This window comes from Prionailurus bengalensis, chromosome B2, assembly GCF_016509475.1.
Source record: "Prionailurus bengalensis isolate Pbe53 chromosome B2, Fcat_Pben_1.1_paternal_pri, whole genome shotgun sequence".
NCBI lineage: Eukaryota > Metazoa > Chordata > Mammalia > Carnivora > Felidae > Prionailurus > Prionailurus bengalensis.
In genome coordinates, this window is record NC_057349.1 from 90,557,763 (window position 1) to 90,582,221 (window position 24,459).

The 24,459-nt window shown below is 34.5% G+C and overlaps 1 protein-coding gene across 3 annotated transcripts in view; it reads right to left on the bottom strand.

Moving 5' to 3' along the window:
* Nucleotides 1-24,459, bottom strand: part of ASCC3 (activating signal cointegrator 1 complex subunit 3) — a 368,562-nt gene that overhangs the window by 135,794 nt on the left and 208,309 nt on the right. For all 3 annotated transcript variants that reach the window (XM_043592007.1, XM_043592009.1, XM_043592010.1), the window contains exons 15-19: nucleotides 12,697-12,888; nucleotides 12,173-12,397; nucleotides 5,897-6,016; nucleotides 2,785-2,949; nucleotides 771-857 (exon numbers count right to left, since the gene is read on the bottom strand). In XM_043592007.1, coding sequence (XP_043447942.1) covers nucleotides 771-857; nucleotides 2,785-2,949; nucleotides 5,897-6,016; nucleotides 12,173-12,397; nucleotides 12,697-12,888 — 789 coding nt within the window. The remainder of the gene's footprint in view (nucleotides 1-770; nucleotides 858-2,784; nucleotides 2,950-5,896; nucleotides 6,017-12,172; nucleotides 12,398-12,696; nucleotides 12,889-24,459) is intronic.

Sequence of the window (24,459 nt, forward strand, 5' to 3'; positions counted from 1 at the left end):
GTTTCCATTTGATGTAATGCAACATTTTTCTTTTGTATACTAATATATAGTAACTTTTTCATAGGTAGCTAATAAAATACAATAAGAAACTATCTTGAGGCTGATACAATTACATTTTATTATTCATCACCAATATTAAAGTTGCCATTGACATATAAAAATTTGATATGCCACAAAAATTAAATCTTCTGACCTCACCATCCTTCAGTTGATGAGATTTCATATTTTATTTGACCAGAGTAAAACCTCTGCCCAAATGGATTAGGGCAAACTTGAATTATCTTCAAATGCATTCATTACAGTCATATATTTTTATATGGTATAACACATTCATAGCTTAAAGCTGTGAAGTACTATGATTCACAGCATTAAAGTTTCCACTGTTAATAAGATTAAATTATAATACAGGTACAGAAATACTTATATCTAAGTTTGAATCATGCATGTCCTTTATATTTTCTTCAGTGAACCTTATATTGCAAATAAACCAAAATCTACAAACTATATTCTCTGCTAGTTTCATTACTGCAAAACCTACTTAAATTATATTTGATTTGCAGTAGAGAGCAAAGAATAATGTCAGAGATGACATAATATCATAATCTAGGATGGTGGACATTGTTGATAAATGGAAGAATACTGCTGGTACTCCAAGTGCGAAGTGCCATACAGCTTATACTGTATCAGGAATAACAATTAACTATAAGCTTTTATAAATAGATGAATGTATATATGCTATATGCATTGATTTAAGCTTCAAGTAATCTTACCTTGATTTGATCAAATTCTTCAGCTTTGGAGACTATAGCAAAAATATCACTTTCTGTTTTGTGAGCATCAAAGAGTTCATTGAAGGTCTACCAAGGTAAGTGTTATATTTGATTAAAATAGAATATCCAGTGAAATATTTTCAATTAAAAAGTGACTATACATCAAAACATTCTTAGAGAATATTTGAGTCCTAAACAATTCAGAGTTATTATGTCTGTGGCATACTATTCCTGAGCATTGTTTTAAACATCATCAAATTTATCAGAGACTAAGAAGTTTCCTAAAACATAATTAGCTGGGGAAGACTTTTAGAAGCAAAAAGATCAATCAAGTCAGTTATTAAAACCTACATTAGATATCTAAAAAAACGTTCAGCATAACAGTCCAGTTTTGGCGCATTTTCAGCATTGGCATATGTAAATCTGCACTATTCACCAACTTTAAGCTGATCCTACATCATATAAAATTCAAAGAGGCATAACTAAAATTATGTAACCTGAAAATTCTGGGAAAGGTATCGTAATATTACTAGTGAGGGAATGTAGAACTTCAGGAGACTGAGAAGAAAAAAAATCAGTTAATAAGACCATACAGAATATAGATAAAGCTGAAGAATGGCTGCAGTTCTTGAAAGAGCTACAGGCACAAGATGTAGTTGGACAGCAACATACTACCAAGTGGGAAAATGAGAAACGTTACTTAGCGGACAAAATGAGTGCACGTGAGCCCGTGACGGAAGCAGCAGAGAGCTAGGGAAAATGTTCTGGGTTAAGGAAGATTAGATCACAGTTGTGAGATGATACATGTTGAAAGAATAAACCTAAAGTGCTCTACAAATTCAAGATTTAATCGGGGAAAGATGAAGAAAAGCTAGTATGCACACAAAGGTGTTTTCTGAAAACTGTTATATGCTTAAGCACATTAAACGAGTACAAAATTTAGATTTCATACAGGCCTAGGTTTTCATATTTCTGAGGAAATTTCACTTTCGTGATTTATATTACTTTTCCATTTAAAAAATAAAATTAAGGGCACCTGAGTAGCTCAGGCGGCTAAGCGTCTGACTTTGGCTCAGGTCATGATCTCATGATTTGTGAGTTCAAAGCCCACATCAGGCTCTGTGCTGACAGCTCAGAGTCTAGAACCTGCTTCAGATTCTGGGTTTCCCTCTCTCTCTGACCCTCCCCCACTCTCACTCTATGTATGTCTCTCTCTGTCTCTCTCAAAAGTAAACATTAAAAAAAAAATAAAAAAAATAAAATAAATAAAATTAGGTACCAAAAAAAAGAATATAAAAAAATAATTCAAACTCTTTCCCTATAAAAAGGAGAGTAAAAATGTGCTTTAACCCATCTTGGTCTTTGAAATTAAGACTTTCCTCACAGGTAATCCCTGGTTACATTTTTCCATGTATTAACATACGTAGGTGCATATACATGCCTACAAACACACAGAAAAACATGCATATATTCCTTAAAATGTAAATATTATAGTGGCATCCTATCTTACACAAAATCATGTTAAAAGGCAACAAGCAAGGATACATTGTGCAGTCTAAATTATCCATGAAACCTCTTAAATTGCCCAAATGGTATAGCTTGGCTGACCTGATAATTGCATTAGTTTTTCTAACTCTTCTTTAGCCAATGTTTCTCAATAACCTGCAAGTAATTTTTCAACTTTTTGTTCATTGATACCATGAAGCCATCACCTCCTCCCTAATTTCATTCAGGCATTCGTTCAACTGGTCTCCCCCAGATGCTCAATGTTTTAGGCTTGGGTGTGTCTACTACTTAGGATATACTCACTGAACAGATGGCAAGAGGGTCCTTATTTTTTAAAGTCTTATTTTCTCTTGTGTTTACTGTATTATGTTATTTAATTCATATAAGTTAAGTGCATTTTGTTCTATTAGTTGCTTTACTTTACATTAATGCTATATTTTGAAGTCCAGAAACATATATACATCTAAGAACAAACATATTATTGTATTTGTTCCACTGAGTATAATACCTCAATGGTGTTGTACTTAATATAGTAGTGGCTAGCAGTTCTACCCAAATCAGTTGAGGAAAAATATCCAGTTCGCTCTTCAAAACGAATCATCCGAGCTTTGTCTAGTTTTCGTCCAACTTCAATGACCAACTGTTCTCGGTGCTTTGCTAATGTTGGGTCAATCTGTAGGAAAAAAAATATATATAAATATTTGGATATTTCTTTAGAGAGTCATCATTTGCAAATATATACCTATTTATGGAAATTAAAATTTTTTGTTGATGCTTTAGTTAGAATAAAAATTTTTATTACTGTTTTTAAAGAACATTTTTATAAATTTAGTACATAACTAGAACATATTTTAATCCATTAAATAAAGTAAGCCTTTATTAAGATTGGGGGGGCCTGGGTGGCTCAGCCGGTTGGGCGTCCGACTTCGGCCCAGGTCATGATCTCATGGTTCGTGGGTTCGAACCCTGCATCGGGCTCTGTGCTGACAGCTCAGAGACTGGAGCCTGCTTTGAATTGTGTCTCCCTCTCTCTCTGCCCCTTCTCTACTCACACTCTGTCTCTCTCTCTCTCAAAAATAAATAAACATTGAAAAAAAATTTTTTTTAATTCATTAAGATTAAAATAGTGATCAATCTTTATATTATCTTTAGATGGATAGGAATTTTTCAGAATCTAAAATTCATTGAGATGCAATCCTAAATAGATGCCACTATGGCAAGGATGGACAAAGCAGAGCAGAAAATCAGCTATATAGAAGACAAAATTATGGAGAATAATGAAGCAGAAAAAAAGGGGAATCAAAGGCAAAAGATCATGATACAAGACTTAGAGAACTCCATGATTTATTAGAAAGGAATAACAGCTGAATCATAGGAGGCCCAGAAAATGAAGAGAGAGAAAAAGGGGCAGAAGCTTTATGTGAGGAAATTATAGCAGAAAACTTTCCTAACGTGGGGAAGGACACAGACATTAAAATCCAAGAAGCACAGAGAACTCCCCAGTAGGTTCAACAAAAACCAACCATCACAAGGCATATCGTAGTCAAATTCACTAAAATTCTTACTTGGTCTTAAGAACAGAAATCAGATATAAGTAAAGCAATCTATCTTCTCCCTCCTACATTAAAATAACTAGGGATTCTAAAATATCATACTTCATCAGCTTTTGGAGAAATTATAGTGAGGATGATTTTCTCTATTAAAGATATAAACAAATAAATGCAAAATTATCCTTTCAAGAGTATGACTTCAGTGTTCTAGCAGTTTTCACAACTGCTGATGGAAAAACCCATTTGCCTATAATAATAATAAAAGCAAAGAATAAGATGAAGTTGACAAGAAATTTTTGAATAGTTTTGAAATTATTTTATAGCCTTTTCTAAGCAGAAAGGACATTTAACACAAGATATTAACAAAAATTCTTAAATATTGTGATGCATGTGTGTTTGTATAAGTATGTGTATGTATATACACACATACACAGGCATACACAGCAAGTACTGAAGATCATGCTCTGGTCATGAACAATAAATATGACCTATAAGCGGGACTGAGGGGAGTATAAAAATTCTTTGGGAATCAACTGATGAGTCAATACTCCTACTATTCATTCTAACCTAGATTTTGATGGCAGCATATTCATATACCAAACATAGCTAAAACAAATTTAAAAATAAGAAAAATGAGGCAAAGGAAGTCAAATGTAGGGAAGATGGAATCAAAAGCCATTAACAAACATGAAAGTCTTAAAATTTGCTATAAATGATATACTGTATGTATCAGGTTCATCTTATAAAACCATTTTATTCATCACATGTTACTAAACCATTAAAAAATACGTTGGACAACATGATTTGTGTCAGTTCACATGAGTTTGTGGCTACAAATAAAACAAACACGTAAGTAAAAAGAAAATTAAAAAGAAAATTAAAAAGTCCCTAAACTGTGAAGATAGTAAAACTACGTACCTCAGAAAGAAAAAAAAATCACTTTCTTCACACTAGAAAATTATACAAAAATGACTTCTGATATTAATCTAGTACTTAAAAAAATCAATGTGTTTATTTTGCCCCAAGATTTGCAACGGCTTAGCCTATGAAAATATGTGTTGTGTTTCATCTTCCTCTACCCTTTCAGAATATTTTCATAGTGCCATTGACTATTTTCGCAAGCCCCTATTTGTAGCAAGGTCTTTTTTTTTTTTTTTTTTCCTCCTAACCCTTAAGTTTCCATTTTTCCATGGTCAAGTCTACAGCACAGGAAAAGGAAAAATGACAAAAAAGATTGGCCACTGCTTTGATAAGACAATGGAATATATACAAAAGCTAAATTAACAGTGAATGGGGAAAACTATAATTTTAAGTTCAGTTCAACTTTGCTACTTTTGACTTAACACTAGTGATATCCATATGATGATGGTGACAGAATGTTTTCATTAGACAACTGATTTTATCTGTAATTAGGAAGCATTTACAGTATATAAAACAGAGTTCTAAGAAAAGACAAGATCTTACAGAATCTGTAAGCCATGTGGACCACACAACTGTAAAGTTCACAGGAAGGGCTGCTACAACATAAATCTGGTTCTGTCACTGTGTTCAGTGGAACTGATTCAAGCCTTCACACTGTTAATAACTCATTAATGCTATCTTTTAATTTAGGAATAAAGGCTTAGAAGGGACTTGATAAGAGGAACATACTTCATAAAACATAAGCCTGTGATTAAAAGTGATCTATAATTCTCACGTCTGGTTTAATCTAATTACCTTTATTTATTATAGTTTTTTAAAAAATCACAGCAAAATATCAATATCAAATGGAAATGTACCTGAATAATAAACTGATAATATATAAAGACTCACTTTTTAGTATCAGTAGGAAAAGATATAAAGTATATCTTTTATATACTTTATATATAAAGTATATAAAGTAAAATAATTACAAGTGGCAAATTTAATTTTCCTTCATATTTTCTAAAAAAGATTAAAGCTCTTTGTGTTTTCTTCTATGTACCTAACTATTCAGATGAGGCAGAAGTAGCAAATATTTATCCTCATATCATAAAAAGATTACAAAACCAAAAAGAAGGCTTGTTTTTTTTCAATAAATGAGGTTTCTACCTGATAAGCCTTGTGACTGATGCCATATACTAATGGATTTGCTCTCATCCGTACATAAAGATAAGTGTAACTTATCCACTTCACTGCTTCTTCCACATTAGTAACTGTTCCCAGAGCAATCTGCAAATCAAAAATATAACAAAAATTAAACTAATGCATTAAAGTTGGATATAAACATTACATCAAAGGTCATTTTGTCAAAGGGTAAGTTAAAATACATCATTATGCTGTATTTAAAAGAAGGTAACTACAATTACTGGACATGACACCTCCCCAATTAATTAAAAATCAGTCCTGCCTCATTTAATTGAGAACAGTACATTGGAAATGCTAACTTCCAAAACCAAGTTTACTCAATATTATGGCATTTGATTATTTTACCTAAATGGGGTTTAATTCTATATATACAGCATTGAAAGGTTAATAATTTAAAAATACAATATAACATATAAGATCTGTGTAATAAAGAGAAAGAAATTATTAGAAAATGGTATTAAAACAAAATTGCAATGAAAAGTTTTCTTAAAAATACATTTCCTTAGCTACTAGATATCCAGGTAATCACTTTACTTAGTGTTCCTTAATTTAAAAGTTCACGCAAAACTTGGAAACTTCATAGTTGCATAATTCTTCCTGAACCTATGGCTAAAAAAAATTTAAATTTCTTAATACCTCAATAAAAGGAAGAGAGATGCCTCCTACCTAAATTATTATTTTATTAGGAGAGAAAAAAAAAAAGGAAAAAGAAAGTCTCTCATTTCAGCACTCAATATTAAAGAAAATAAAACTTTTATGTTTGTTTTATTCCTATAATTTTTAATTCTGTATAACTAATTTTGTGAAATAAATATGGATACTTAGCTATCTTTAGTTAGTTGAAGATGAGATCTAGCAATATATAAACATCACTATACTATACACCATACTATTACTTATTAAAAAAAGAGAAATGACCAATGTAAAAATAATTAGGTGGATTCTATATACTTTAAATTTACACTAACTTGAAACAAGTCAGACAGAGAAAGACAAATACTGTAGCGTTTCACTTACACGTGGACTCTAGAAACACCAAACTCATGGAAAGAAACAGCAGAATAGTGGTTGCCAGGAGTTGAGGGGTGGGGGAAATGGGGAGATGTTGGCCAAAAGGCATAAACTTTCAGTTGTAAGATGAATAAGTTTCGGTTATCTAACGTACAGCATGGGAGCTATAGTTAGTAATACTATATTGTGTACTTGAAAGTTGATATGAGAGTAGCACTTTAGTGTTCTCATGATAACAACAACAAAATGATAGTTACATGAAGAATAGGTTTACTAACTTTACTGTGGTACGTATTTCACAATTATACACATATCAAACCATTGCACTGTAAACCTTAAATTTACACAATGTCTTATGTCAATTATATCAGCATAATTACATAAATTTAATGTATTTACAAATGACTAAGTCACCCACAATATAGGTAAATATATACATTTCCTAAAAAGTGAACTGTAAGACTTTCTACAAAATGAAGAGTAGCAAGACTAAAACATAACTAATAAAGGAATTGTGCCACACTCCCTAAATATTAAACATGAGACAGCTGGGGGCACCCGAGTGCTCGGTTGGTTAAGTGTCTGACTCTTGATTTTTGTTCAGGTCATGATCTCACAGTAGTGAGATTGAGCCCCTCTTTGGGCTCTGTGCTGGCCATGGAGCCAGCTTAAGATCCTCTCCCTCTTTCTTCCTCTGCCCCTCCTGCAGTCATATGCACACTTGCTCTCTTTCTCAAAAAAAAAAAAAAAAAAGAGTGAGAGAGAGACAGCTGAAACATTTTCTAGCCTGCTGAGGTAAAGGAAACTAGTTTAACTATATAGCTAAAAATCTGATAGTGTCCTCCATTTGTGATTTTATTATTTGATGGCCAAAACAGTATGGATTCCCTTATGACCGATAGATAGTTTAAAATAATATAACACAACTCCTGAGATAGAAAATTTTATAAAAGATAAGGATAAAATAATGCTATCATTTCCAAAATCAGACTCAGTAAATAAACATTAATAAGCACCTGTTGCTACTAATGATAAGATTAAAGGAAAGGAGGAAGAAGGTATCAAACTGGATTAAGTCATTCAAGTCATCTAAATGTTCACCAAAAGAAAACAGACTACCCTGAAAAGCTGATGTAAATTCATGATGGTACATCATATTTCTAGATTAATCTTTGAATGCCACCTAGTGACAAAGACAAAAATTTGCTTGTAAATATCTGCTGTCACCTAGTGGCTACTTAGCACAGGAGCCTTTTATGATAAAAGTATTTTTCAAATCTCTTTGCAATATATCCATTCATCTCAACAATCACATAGTAACTCAGTTACAAGTCTGTATTATATAAAGTACAATGGATATAGCAATAAATGGAGCATGATCTCCGGTCTTAAGAAGTCCCCTAGTCATGTAGGTGAGACACGTGTAACTAAGATGATTGTACATGAAATCACCATCCCTGGTGCCTAGTACATAATACTTATCCAAAAATGATTTTAATTAGAAACGCCTAACGTGTAAAACTTATAAAAGTGCCATTAAATATACAACGTAATAGAGTTCTATGTTCTGTTAAGAAGAAAAAAATAAATCTACCCCAAATTTGGTAATTTAGAAGTTACACTCAAAGTATCACTTTATATCTAATTCACCTATTTAAATTTAGCCTTTAAGATGATCTTAATTGCTTCCTTGTGTGTTTTCTTAAACTGGTTGAAATCCTATAAAAACAAAATAAATATAATCATCAGTATGTATGTATATGCATGACTGTGTGTGTGTGTATCCTTTAGCAAATATATGAAAAAAAAACATACTACCATTTATGTATTTATTCAGCTAGGATTTGAAAGCTGACAGTAAGTATAAATAGACTGAGTATCAAGGGACTATCAGATAATGGTGATACAAATAGTTTACTAAATACCAGCTTAGCACAGGTGCTTCTTAAATTTTCACAATAATCTAGTGAGATTGTCCCTATTTTATAAATGGGAAAATTGGGACTTTATAAATGAAGTGAATAGACTGAGAGTCCGTCTTGTGCAGAAGACAGGTGTTGGAGAATAACCAGAATCAGCATTGGCAAGGTTGGTTACACTATGGAAGACTTAAATCTAAGGACAAGGTATTTATACTATGTCATGTAGAGACAAGAAAAATTCCATATAGGGGCGCCTGGGTGAGTCAGTTGGTTAAGCATCCAACTTCAGCTCAGGTCATGATCTTGTGGTTTGTGAGTGTGAGCCTGGCAGTCAGGCTCTGCACTGAGGGCTCAGAGCTCAGAACCTGGAGCCTGCTTTGGATTCTGTGTCTCTGCCTCTCTCTCTGCCCCTCTTCAGCTTGTGCCTTCTCTGTCTCTCAAAAATAAATAAATAAACTTGAAAAAAAAAAAAGGAAAAACTCCATATAGAATATATGTAGGGTTACAGATATATTCATGTATTTTAAAGTATGTACTACAAGGGCCTAACACAGAGCAGGTACACAGTAATGTCTGCTGAATACATTTTAATAAGCCTCAAACATGCTTCAGTGTTTCTCTCAGTGCACAAGTAAGTGGCTGTTGGGGCGCTTGGGTGGTTCAGTCAGTTAAGCATCTGGCTCTTGATTTTGGCTCAGGTCATGATCTCATGGTTTGTGTGTTCAAGCCCTGAGTTGGGCTCTGTGTTGACAGAGCAAAGCCTGCTTGGGATTCTCTCTCTCTCTCTGCCCTTCCCTCACTTGCATGTATGTGCAAGCTCTCTCTCTTTCAAAATAAATAAACTTAAAAAAAAAAGGGACTTGTGACCTTTTGGCATTAGCATTGAGTCAGCTGTATTAGGTATCAGGTATCAATCAGCAAATTTGTCTCATAAAATATATTAAAATTATTACTTAACATATTACTTTCTTCAGTTCTTCTAAACTAATGGTCAGAATAGATATTCATGGGACAAAAGATATTAGTAGAGGCAATATTCCTAATCTAATATGACATTTATGTTGATCACTGCCACTGAATAGTCTTGCAAAGATCTGGGGAGTCTAAAGACTTGAAAATCCATTACCTTAAGAACACAGTACACATTCATTTTATAAACTAATTTCACACTTGATTTCCACAGATTACCAAATTTAATTTCATACTCAACCATAAGGGAATTTGTTTCCTTAAAAGAAAATTTACTTTAATTGGGAGCTATTCTAAGTAGACTAAAATATGAGAAAAAAGTTTTAGCAATGGCTGTACTTCACTATATTAGCAAAAAATTTCTAGATATATATTTATTTGAATGCCTTTGATGGCATTAAATGGAATTATGGTTATATTTTGGAAAATAACCTACCTAATAAGTACTTTATGAATATGAGTTAAATCTATTGACTACAATTTATTTTCTAAATTTTTCAGGGCTTGACCAAGTAGTTTTTCATCGATAATATTTTACAGTCTATAAAAAAGAGTTCCTTGAGGACATAGCAGTATTTCACTTATCCCGTGTCTTCTGCACAATAACATCACCACCTTGAGTTTACTTTACCAATTATAAAAAGGATAGTAATTATATTTATGAAGATAGTCTTTCTTGATATACTTTCCTGGAAAACTTGCATAAAAAGAGCCTTTCTTTTTAAGTGAGAGAAATTATGACTACCATTTTGGAAAAATTAGTCCTGGTCTTAGAGAAGGCAAATGGTAAGTATCAATGTAGAGAAATGTATTCACCTTTAACTGACTACATTCTGTATAAGGCAACAAAAATCTAGGTTATCATAAAGAAACTAGATTTGTAGTTAAATATACCTGAGTTTGAATACTAGTTCCAAAAATCAGTAACTTTGGGTTAGTTATTTATCTCCCTGAGGCAATAATATCTACCTCGCAGGGCATTTAGATTGTTCTCATGCCACTCCTACTATTACTACCATGGATTGTACAATAGACTATTCTATCAGAGATACTGTTGACCCAAGACCAAAGACCTAATTATTTAAAGCATGCAATCATAACAGGTAATGGGGACTGAAACTGAGCTATAATAACATTGCCTTTAGAGTAAAAATTTATTTTCTAATCATTTTTATTTTCTTGTAATTATGTTACTAGAGACTAGCATCTTTTATGACTTTTTCTAACTTCGAACCAGATCTTCCAAACCTTATCTAATCTTCTGATCTCAGATCAAGTTCTGCCATCATCAGGAACAAAGCTTTTCCTAATAGCCAGAGACTAAAAGTGTTTCCTCCTTCTGCTGACTCCATCTATAGAAAATATCACTTTCTATAGAAAATATCACTGTGTTTTTGTATCTTTTTTCCCCTTTTGGACTACATGTACTTTAACAGAGGGGACTGCATAGTGGATGTGCTTTTGATCCTCGAAAAAGAATAGTAATGAACAGAATGTAAGTGAAATTTTTATAAGCTGTTTAAGAAGTACCTGATATAGCACTCATACACAATATTTGATTGCAAATATTTCATTTCATTTATTCATCTATTTAACATTTATACTCCATCTATTTTAAAAAATTATGTGAATAAATTTTAAAGACAAGAAAGGATATAGAAGCAGGAAAATGTTGAATGCCAGAGCAATAATTAAAAAATGTCATCAAAAGAGTGAAACTTTATTTAAATGTTTGACACACAGACTCTTAAATTAAGAATGTTTATCCTCTTTACCAGTTAATACATTACCTGGACTTCCAGAGTCTGCTATTTAAATCTTAACACAAAATGCACATACATACATGAAACAAATTATAATACTGTAGCTCAATTTAAGCAAGTATATTCTGTATGAAAGGTCAATGACCTAACATAAAAAAAAAACACCTTTATAAACCTTATAAAAAACTTTCTAAGAGTGTAATCCAAATATAGTGGTTGTTACTGCTATTTCTGTTTCTCTCATTTGTATAGCTTTAGTTAGATTTCTGGCCTATAACAAAACTTCACAGTTTAAAAGTACACTCTTTTAGCAATGAGTTCTTATCAGTTATCATATGCATCCTACACTGTTCTGAATTAACCAACAATATTGCCATTTAGTCCATTCAGTCTGTTGTGCCTTATGACTATAATTATATAGTCATATATTATATATATATATAGTCATATATTATAATATAGGCATAAACTATATTCCTGAAGATTACAGAATAGCAACCAATTCCACCTGATATTTACTTGGCCATTCTTTCAGCTGATTATTCTATTCCTATCCTTTATTCACTAGATCTTACCTCTGCATTTAGGTTATCTGCAAGGCTTTCCAGAAACTGACTCTCAATTGGGTTTTGTTGAGTGAGCAAAGTGAGGTAATGGCTGAGTTTGTCATGTGTTGTTATGATGATTCCTTCTCCAAATCTGTCAAATTGTGGTCTTCCAGCTCGACCAAATATCTGCATGACATCTAAAATTCCAAGGTCAACAAAAGAGCCTCTTTTTGCAGCATATATTTGTGTTCCCTAGATGAAGAAAAGTTAATAAAAATTTACATAAACACACACAACTATAATCCTGATGAGCTGAATACTGAAATTAGGCAAATATGGCAAGATCTTAAAAGTGTACTTTAACTAATCCTTTCATCATCTGTGATAGAGTTAAATTTTCACAATATAAACTAGATTTTTTTGGAGCGATAATTCTTACCTTATATGAATAGCAGTAAAAGTCAATGAAACAGCCAAATCACAGTATTTTTCTAAATAAATCAATCCACAAGTTTAAGACACACACAAATCCATGTAAGGTAAGCTATTACCTTAATAATAACAGCATGAGCAGGAAGATTGACACCCCAGGCTAATGTAGCTGTACAGACTAGAACTTTGATATGCCCATTAGAAAACAAATTTTCAACCAAGTTTCTGTCCTGCCGAAGCATTCCTGCATGATGAATACTAAAACCATCTGGAAATAATTCTCGTACTTGTTTGTTTCTTGACTTCTGCACCTAAGGTAGATATCAACAAGACATAAAAGAGTATTATTTAACATTTACAAGTAATTGTTATTTAGCATTTTTGTTCAATGACTTCATCAAAGTAAGCATAAAATTATTCTTGTTTTGAGGCCTAAGTATATATTTTTCTGTATAAAGTTGTTAAAAATTATATTTTACCTATCTTAAAACATAGGTAATCTCCAACATGACACAAAATCCAAAAGGAATGAGGTTAAAAGTAAGCATCTCTTTCATACAGACTTGTAACCAATCATTATTTGTTTCCTATCCTTCCAAAAATACTCTATTAAAAAAAAGCATAAATCTAAGAAAAAAAACAAAACATAAATCTAAATTGCTCCCAACTTATTCAGGGCAAAGGCCACAGCCCTTACAACGCAGGACTCTACACTGGGTGTTATATGTAAGTGATGAATCACTAGATTCTACTCCTGAAACCATTATTACACTATATGTTAACTAACTTGGATTTAAATAAAAAAGAAAAAAGAAAAAAAGTAGTTAGAAAAACAGGAGAAGACCCAGGAGAAAAAAAAGAACCAGGGCCTGGTCAATAGTATCAAATGCTACAGAGGCCCAGTAACTTGCTATATCTCCCTGTATTTCCTATAATTGAACACTTAACATGCTTTGTTCATCACACTTGTCTGAAACCTCCAGTGAAATGTAAATGCCACGAGGCCAGGAATTGTATCTATTTTGGTCCAACATTACGGATTAAAGGGCACAATATTATGCTTGACCCAGAGTGGCATTAAATAAATGTTTGTTCTGGGTGCTTGGGTGGCTCAATTGGTTAAGTGTCCAACTTTGACTAAGGTCATGATCTCACAGTTTGTGAGTTCAAGTCCCACACTGGGCTGTGCAGTGACAGTGTGGAGCTTCCTTTGGATCCTCTCTCTCTACCACTCTCTCTGCCCACCTCCCCTGCTTGCGCTCTTTCTCTCAAAACAAACAAACAAGCAAAAAAACATTAAAAAAGTATTTGTTCAATTACAAAAAAAAAAAAAAAGACTCTACAGAAATTATTCTCATTCCCTAACCTCATTTACCAATGCCAGCTACTAGGGTTGACTTTTTCTGTAAGTCCCTTTTTTGACAAAGCCACATCCACTTCACCAGGGTCTTTATATTTTCTGTACACAACCTACTTCCTGGAAGACATTTCCCTCTTCTTTCTGAGATCCCCATGCATGATTCCTTAGCGCATGCATGTTTCTCATTGAAGTGACCCAATAAACCCAACTGTGTTCACCTAGAGGTGTGTTCTTGGTGATTTTGATGGGAGGGCACTGACCACGTTAGTTCCTCAACTTGACAATGCCCTGAATATACTAACTTCACTTCTGGTGTCTGTTTTTGACCTTGTCTGAACTCAGATGTGGGATTTGATCCACTTATCAGCAATCTATATAATTGCTACAGCAGAGTATCTTAAAAAAATTCACTGAGACTCACACTATACAATGGAGAAAATCTCCCTATAAAATTAAAGAACGTAGATTAACATAAAATAAGTATTTATGTAGTCAATAAATGGGGCATCATGTCCTGCATTTGCTTGCTATTGCTCTAAAAATTTCATTATCAACATTTCAAGAGCATCTTTTGAAAGAGAAGCTTTCCATGATTTTTATGCAAGGGGCATTACACTGACAGGAAGTGGAATTTCAGGGGTCTGTGATTCTAGTACAGACTTTGTGACATTATGTCTAAAGTCACTTAAAATTTTAAACTTTCATTTTTAAAGCTGATTTATTTATTTTGAAGGGGGGGGAGCGAGTACACATGAGCATGCAAGTGGGGGAGGGGCAGAGAGAGGTAGAGAGAGAATCCCATGCAGGTTCCAGTGCTCTCAGCCCAGAGCCTGAGGTGGGGCTCGACCCCATGAACTGTAAGATCATGACCTGACCTGAAACCAACAGTCAGTCACTTAACAGACTGAGCCACCCAGGTGCCCCAAAATTTTAAACTTCTAATAATAATTAACTAAGGAAATGACCTAAGAAAATAGCACTCCATGAAATCTGTTGCAAAAATAAAACAGAAATATATTAACAAACTACTCCATCTAGTGGCCATCCCAGTAAATAACAACTTACACACAGACCTAGAGTCCTGAACAAAATACACATATACCCAAAAAGACTTCCTTCTTCAACTTTCATGGGGAGTACAGTCCTCTTTTATTTTTGTGCAGTGTGGTCAGCCTGTTAGAAATCATATCATGCACTGACCTTATAATTAACTACATTTGGGTCATATTGCCTAAACTTTCATCTTTTTAAATTTTTTCATCTTTTCAGACAAGAGTTATGGTCTATTTTCTTAACACAGCTCTTATGAATATGAGATGACTTGGGATAAGGTCAGTTGTGGAGTATTTTCTAGGATATAACAGAGTTCTTTCATGGGCCAAGGGTAGGGAGAGGAGACCCATTTCATCTAGTAAGTTTCTTCTCTAATATTCATAAGTAGACACTCAGAGCTAACAGAATAAATAAGAAAATATTTTTTGGAGGAGATACTCTGTACAAATTATACTGCTTGGATTGTTGTTTGTTTCAGTTGAATCTGCTGTCTGTAGACCCCTGCAGTGGAATGTCCTGATGTGCTTGTGATAAATGCAGATTCCTTAGTCAAACTCCATTTGGAGCAGGACTTGGTTTGCAGCACCAATGACACAATAAGAGGCTGCAGGCAGGGAATAATGAACTGTGGGGAAGAATATTCCCATTACGTAGCAGAGTACTCACATAGCACCCCCCCCCCCCACTCTGACCAAATGAGTTCAACCAGGTTCCGGGCAACCATCTGAGTAATCCCTCTGGTCTCAGTGAGGAATATAGAGGCACTAGGGATCATTTCTCTTTTGTCTCTATTCTTGCTAAAAATATCTTGTGCATTGCTTTTTAATTGGTTTAGTATAGACCTGAAGTGACAACAATCCTAAAATAAGTCTGGTTTGCTCATTCCTAATTGTCTTTGAAGCTAAATTTGCTACTTGTGGTCTGGTCTAGCTCAGAGTACAAATAAACTAGAATCCTTGGGAATGAGGCAAAGAGATGTACATTTTAAAAATCTTGTTTTAAAAATCATACAGAAAAATTTTATTATTTTTTCACTTTTGGTGTACAGTCTATGAATTTTAATATATTCAATTTCTGTAACAACTACCATAGTCAGGATATAAAACAGTTCTTTCACCCTAAAAAATTCCCTTGTTATTCCTTTATAGTTGCACCCTCTCCACTTATAACCTCTGGCAACTAATGATCTGTTCTCCATCCTTATACTTTTGTGACTTCAAGACTGTTATAAAAATGGACTCAAACAGTATATGAGCCTTTGAGGCTAGTTTCTTTTACTCTGTTTGATGCCTTTGAGATTCATCCAAGTTGTATTGATAGTTCATTCCTTTTTCTTGCTGAGCAGAATTCCACAGCATGGATGGATATATTAGTTTGTTAATCCAATCATCCACTGAAGGATGTTTGAGTTGTTTCCACTTTGGGCAATTATGAGTAGAGCCTCATTGAATCCTCATGTGAAGTTTCTCTCTCTCTCACTCTGTGTGTGTGTGTGTGTGTGTGTGTGTGTGTGTGTGTGTGCATGTGCATGGGTGAGAGAGAGAGAGAGAGAGAGAGAGAGAGAGAATATGAATATATTTTAATTTCTCTAGATACCAGGAGTGCGGTTGCTGGGTCACATGGTAAATGTATGTTTAACTTTACAAAAACTGCCAAACCATTTTCAAAGTAGCTGTACCATATGCATTTTCACCACCAATATATTAGAATTCCAATTGCTTCCCATGCTTGTCCACACTTGAGACTGTCATTATTTTTTATTTTAGCCATTCTAAGAGGCGTGTAGTGGTATGCCATTGTGGCTTTAATCTGCATTTTCCTAATGAGTAATAATATGAAAAATCTTTTCATATTATTAGATATACATTTCTAATCATCTCTTCAAGTTATTCTGATGCACACGAAAGTTTAAGGACCATAGTTCCCTATAGGAAGATACCTAGAATGATTTTTTAAAAAGTTTATTTACTTGTTTTGAGAGGGGAGGAAGAGTGTGAGCAGGGGAGGGGCAGAGAGAGGGGGAGAGTGAGAGAATCCCAAACAAGCTCCATTCTGTCAGCCCAGAGACCGATGCAGGGCTTGATCCCCCAAACCCTGAGATCATGACCTGATCCCAAATCAAGAGTAGTACACTTAACTGACTAAGCCATCCAGGCACTCTCTAGAGTGATAATTCTTACCCATCTATGTACAATACAGCTGTATAATTTGACCACATGATTCTATTTAGTTCTACACAACTTCATATTCATTACTGTACTCAACTATTTATACTCCTAAGAAAAGTACCTTCCAACAAATTTATAAAACATGACTGTGACTTAAAAAAAGGACACTGTAAAGGGCCAAAGAAAAGATAACTTAAATGATAAATAGACATTTAGCATGTACTGGATCCTAGAAATACAAAGAAATTTAAGACAAAATCTGAGCTTTGAATAATCTGCAGAATGGAAAGAGACCCATACACAAGTGATTTCTATAAAATATGATATGTTTCTTTTTATTTTATTATTTTACTTTTTTAAGTGTTTATTTATTTTTGAGAGAGAGAGAGAGAGGGAGGGAGGGAGGGAGGGAGAGAGAGAGAGAGAGAGAGAGAGAGAGAGAGAGAGAGAACGAACACACATGAGCACGTGCGAGAGAGGGACAGAGAGAAAGACACAGAATATGAAGCAGGCTCCAGGCTCTGAACTGTCAGCACAGAGCTTAACGTGGGGCTCAAAACCACCAACCATGATATCATGACCTGAGAGGAAGTTGGACGCTTAACCAAATGAGCCACCAAGGTGCCTCATATGTTTCTAATAGAGGTATATGGACAAAGCTGAAATGAGGGTAAGAACAGCATTATGGCTTATTTGTGTTTGTTCTGCTAGCACCTGGCAGAGTACTTTCTGCATAGCTAGCACTAACTGCTTGTTTCTGGAATGAATGAATCAATGATCTCATCGAAGAAGTCTTCACAGAAAATGTGAAATGTGGGTCTTGAAGGACAAGTAATATACTACTAAGTGGGGGGATAGTAGGTAGCAGGATAAACAAGCATAAAGGCTGGAACTAGCAAAGAATACAGTGTGTGTGAAGCACATTATTCAGGAGGCATTGGGTTAATGCAAGAAAATGATGCTAGAAGGGAAGATTAGGATCAGGCTTTACATGGTTCCAAGCATAGGAAGTAAAGGGCCAAGTAAAATTCTTAAGCAATTTCAGATTTGTTGTTTAGAGAGGTAACTTCTTGCGTGAAACCAGAGGCTGGATGAGCAGCTCTGAGGCTATCAACAGTCCCAGTGAGAAGATGGAGGTAGGAAATAGAGATACCACATAAAGTCGAGGTGAAGGTAGGCTATACAGTAAGGAAGACTGGGTGACTGCCTGGGAAGGGAGGTATGAAGGAAAGAGAATTGTTGCTAGTTTATCTATGCCTTGGTGCACTGATTATATGATAGGGAAAATACGATGAAGACGGCCAATGCTTGTGCCTTAGGCTAGGCACTTGGAAGGTGGGAACCAAGATTCAGTTTGGGACATGAGTTTGAGGACATCCATTATAACGATTTTGGCTTTTAGTCTGAATAGAGTAGAAAGCCACTCAAGGGTTTGAAGGAGAGAGATAGAGGAGACCATTTCGGTTTATTATTCTAGTACAGCATTCCAGGTGAGATGTGATGTTATATTGAACTAGGTATAAAACATCTGAATAAAATAATAACTCTAACACACTAATGTCACTTTATATAGGTAGCTTTCTTACTCTGACTTTCTTAAACAAAGGAAAAATGAAAATTAAAATTGCCTAAGTCTAAAAACTAATGAAAACACCACACACCAAATTTACAGGACGGAGTAAATCATACTCTCAGAAAATATCATACCTGAATACTTAACTAAATAAAAATATGAATAAATTAACATCTAACTCAAGAGTTGGAAAAATTAAAGGATAACAAAACCAAAGAAAAACAGATACCCTAATAAAGTTAAAATAGAATCTGATCATTTAAAAATTGTGAGATTGATAAGTAAACACAAAAACTCTTATTTTAAAAGAAAAATTAAACAAAAAAACACCAATGACTATTACTGGCAAGAACAGGAGTTGGCAAACTATGCCCTGTCTGTTTTGTAAATAAAGTTTTATTGGAACACAGTCATATTAATTTGTTCACATATTGTCTATGGCTGCTTTTAAGTTATAGTTGAATAATTGTGATAGACACCATATGCCCACAGGCTTAAAATACTTACTGTCTAGCCCTTAAATAAAAAGAGACAGTTGTTTGTTTTTATTTTTTTAATGTCTTATTTATTCTTAAGAGAGAGAGAGAGACAGAGCAGGAGCAGGTGAGTGGCAGAGCAAGAGAGGGACACAGAATCTGAAGCAGGCTCCAGGCTCTGAGCTGTCAGCACAGAGCCTGACGCGGGGCTTGTACTCATAGACTGGAAGATCATGACCTGAGCTGAAGTCGGACACTTAACCGACTGAGCCACCCAGGTGCCCCAGTAAAAAGAGATAGTTGTACACAAGCACAACAGCATGAGCACAAAGACAAAAACTTAGTAATGTTAAAAAAAAATGTTCAGAAATATATCACAGTTTAAAATAATCAGAAAAGGGTACTTTGTAAAATTCAATACACTGCATTTAAAAAACTGTTTGGGATGGATGGTTTTCTAGGAAAAAAATGTTATAACATTTATCCTAGAAGTGATAAGAAGTTGTAAAATAATAAAAGCAATGGAAGAAAATTTAAAAGCTATCTAACATTTGGGTTTTCCTATTTTTAAAGACAAATTAATTCTAATACTATTAAGAGGCCCAGACCACAGAAATAAAAGTCCCAGAATTAATCTTACAGAAGCAGTGAAATTGCATTGATATTAAAACCTGATAAAGAAGCAGAAAACAGAATATAACAGAGAAACTCTTTTATGAATATCAATCCAAATGGCAAAGAACTTTAGAAAACAGGATTCATCAATGCATTAAAATAATACACCAAAACTAAGTACAATTTAACCTCAGAATTCAATGATACTATACTTATAATTACATTTATATTAAGATATTGAAGAAATGAAATCACAAGCTTTGCTTTTGAGATAGGAAAACTTGGCAAAAATGCCAATTCTCACTAACTTAACATAATCAAGAAACTAACTCAACTAAAAAATGAACATGATTTCTTGGAGGTTATACTCAAGTTCACCCTGCAAAGTAAACCTGTATATTTATTCAGGAAAATACCTAAAATTGAAGAATAATCAGGATGCCTATTCTCAACCAAGTATTAAAAATATTATAGCAACAGAGTAAGTAAAACAGTTTGATACCAGAGAAGAAATAGCAAAATCAATGAAACAAAAAAGAAAGTCCAGAAATTGACTCCAGCAAATACGAGAATTCTGTATGTTATATCAAAATTAAAATCAACAGAAGAAACAGGGAGTATTCAGAAAAAGATGATGAGTCCATACTATATAGAAAAAATTCCAGACAGATCAAAGATTTAATAAGAATAAATTAAATTTAAAAAGGGCTGGAGGAATATATGGATAAAGTAGGTATGGCCTTTATGAGCAAGACAAAGCCCAAAGACTATACGTAAATTGGTAAATAATTTCCATAAGGTAAAAATATTCATAAATAAAAATCAAAAGTTAACTAGGAAAAAATGTCTATAACACATGACAGCACATGCAATACACACACAATGGACCACAAATATGAATAAGAAAATTATAAAAAAAGGAATTTAAGTGGACAAATATGGAAAATGCTGAGCTTTACTCAAAATTCAAGAACTGTCGGTCAAAATGATATTAAAGTACCATTTTTTAAAACTTAAAAATGTTGACACTGCCCAGTGCTGGTAAAGTTATGTGGGAGGAAGTTACTGTTCAAGGAAATGTAAGTTGGAACAATCTCCCTAGTGGGCAACTGGAGATCATTCACCAAAATTTTAAATGCATACACCATGTTGATGGATAATACTCCATGGCTAGGGATTTCCCCAATGGATATCACTGCAGCTGCCAAGAGTATGAGCAAGAATGTTTACCATGCACTGTTTACAATAAAAAATAATTGGAAACAAAGGTGTCCATCAAGATAGGACTGGGTAAATGCATTAAGATAATGTGCACATTGTGCCATACTATGAAGTTGTTAAAACAAAGAATCCAGTCTTTCTCAGTTGAATTGGAAATATCTCTACTATGTATTATTACAAGAGACATAAACTATAACATGACCAAATCTGTTTACACTAAAACACACATGTAAATACATGCAATATTTGTGTGTATTTGTACAAAGTCCTCCCTTAAAAAAAAATAAAGCCTTTTGGGGCGCCTGGGTGGCTCAGTCGGCTAAGCGTCCAACTCTTGATTTCAGCTGAGGTTATGATCTCATAGTTCATGAGTTGAGCACCACATTGGGTGCTCCTATATATGTATATATAGGAGCTTTTAAACAGGAATTTAATTTGGAGAAATGAATTGAGGAGAGATGGTTAAGACCATAAGTTATGGAGCTACACTTTTTGTTACAAGATGACTATTGTTTTCTGATGTATCAAAATAACCACTGTTTTTCCATCTGGTTTCCCAGGGCGAGCATTACCTGGAGTCCAGGCTTTGCTAACCTCTGAATAGCTTCAGAGATATAATTCATCCTGTTCACATTCTCTGAACAGAGCATTGGATTCTCCAAGGAAGACATCTGAGATCCAATACTATATTAACTGGAGAAAGTGTTTCTACACATGGAAATACAACACAAAAGAACATGAGCTGTAAAAAAGGAAGTCAGGTGCATAGTTTAAGAACTATTTAAGGGGTGCCTGGGTGGCTAAGTTGGTTAAGTGTCCGATTTCGGCTCAGGTCATGATCTTGTGGTTCGTGAGTTTGAGCCCCATGTCAGGCTCTGTGCAGACAACTCAGAGCTTGGAGCCTGCTTCAGATTCTGTGTCTCCCTCTTTCTCTGCCCCTTCCCCGCTCACGCTCTGTCTCTCTCTCAAAAAATAAACATTAAAAAAAAACACTGTTTAAGCTTGGTTTCCTCAGATTTTATATTTCCACTTTTCACAAATGAACTTCCCATAAAGGGCTTTAGAGTCAGTAAAATTAGAATGGAATGGACAGCTGCTAAGATAATTCATTAGCACACATATTTTCCCTCAGTGAAAATATGTAGAGCTTCCTTCCATGACCTTACATATCTTTTTCCTACCCATGAAATGGAAAGGCAGTGTGAGTACTTTTTAAAATGAGTAAGGTTAGGGGCACCTAGGGTGGCTCAGTTGGTTGAGCGCCTGACTTTGGCTCAGGTCATAATCTCACAGTTTGTGAATTCGAACCCTGCGTCAGGCTCTCTGCTGTCAGCACAGAGCCCAATTTGGCTTCTCTGTCCCCATCTTTCTCTGACCCTCCCCTCTGCGCGCGCTCTCTCTCTCTCTCTCTCTCTCTCTCTCTCTCTCTCTCTCTCAAAAATAAATACACATTTAAATAAATAAATAAAAATGAGTAAGGTTAAAATGTGATCACTTCCTGAGCTGACATCCACTAAAACAAATATAGGAATGAAAACCGTGATTAGAAAAGGAAAAAACAAAACAAAACAAAACAAAAACCCCAAAACTAACAAGCAATTGAGGATATTAAAGGAAAACAAAAATTTTTTTCCAGTAAGACAAAATATATACAGGAGCCACACAACAACTTCAGTTTTGATGCAAGCCCTTGGTGAAAAGCATGACAAAAATTGCCTAATTTACAGTGACCTTTGTAAGCCTTCTGAGGTAATTTATCTTGATAAGATATGCTTTAATGTGGGTAATATCAAATCCATTAGGAAGAATAACTTAACTGCCATTATAAAAACTAAAATTTAACCAGGAGGCAAATATCTTCCTCCAAATGATGCCATTATTTCTCACAATTAGTGAGTATGAATTATTAATATTAGAAAAAAAATCCTCATCTTCGGTTAAGGGCTATTTTTATTATTCAATGTTTATAAAGATAATCAGCATGAGACAGTGGACCTGCTCACTTAGGAACATAAACCAATACCTGGCTTCTTTTTGGACAAAGGAGTTTAGAGATCTAAGGGATATACATGCAATCTTCCCCTATCTTTCTCTCTCTTTCAAAGCTCTTATTCCACTTTAAACATTATTCTCCAAGGCATCTAAAATCGGTTCTCTGACATCCATACCAAGTCATGTAATACTCCTTCCTCCATGAGGCTGTAGGAGGAAATCCATCGTCCCTCCCATCCCTGTTCTCAGGATAAGGTCCATTAGTCACTAGATCAACTGACTATGATCAGAATTTCTGGGGATCATGTTAAAAATTTTAGGGCCTTAATTTCAGATTCTGATTGACACCTGGCATAGGAATAGGTAATGGGGAATAAATCCTCTATTATACTAATGTCCCCACGATACTTGGTATTTCTTTGCTCTTGACTGAATTCCTTACCTTCTCTATTACTTCTCCACCTTAGGGTATGAAATTCTTCGCTCTACTCTCTGGAACTGCCACACAGTGATAGCAGACTATATCGAGCTCTTCTATTACCTCAGCTTAACTTGAAACTTGACTCTCCTTTATGGATTCTGTCTCCCATCCATCCCTGTTAAGTGGTGGGAGATGATACCTCTCTTCCCCATTACCATTTCCAGTCAATTATGTACTCGACTTTTGTAAAAATTCCTGCTCTTTTAAGTCCATCTGACTATGTCACCTGTTATTTAACCTTATCTAATGAAGACTTGATACCTATGGCTCCTAGTCTTTCTCTCCATCCCAATTCCTGTCATCATCCTAGGTGACAGTATTTTTCATGCGGACATCCAAAACACTCACCCTTCAGTTCCCTGAAACCCTCATTTCCACTGACATCTCCTCTGTCCCACTTCAATCATATCAGGTATTATTTCTAGGCTTTGTCATCAATCTACAACTGTACCACTTTTAAAATCATTAGTACAAACACCTCAATTTCTGATCAAAGCTTCCTGTATTTCAAGCTTGCCCAGCTATTTTTTCGAAGTCCACTTTTTATCATTACTGGCACTTTGAGATTACAATTCCTCTACTTTCTTTCTACTCATCAGCAGCACCTGCTCCCACCCCTCCACCCTAGTCCTTCTTTCTCCTGCTTAGAGAGCAGAGCTCAACATTTTAACCACACTCCTGCCAATTTCTTAAACTTGTTTGCCCTTTTGTCATATCTGACTGGCAAAATGCCAAACTTGGATAATCCAAGGTGGCTAGTGCTCAAGAAAAATTACATACAGGGGCAACTTAAGACCACTCTAAATCCATTATCACAATCTCAACAAGCCCTTAACACTGGACAGCAATTCTGAAATGTCTTTACAGTCAATTTCTTTTCACATGTTTCACAAGATTGATATTAGGTTTCTTTTTTCCTCCACAAACTTCTAACCATCTTATT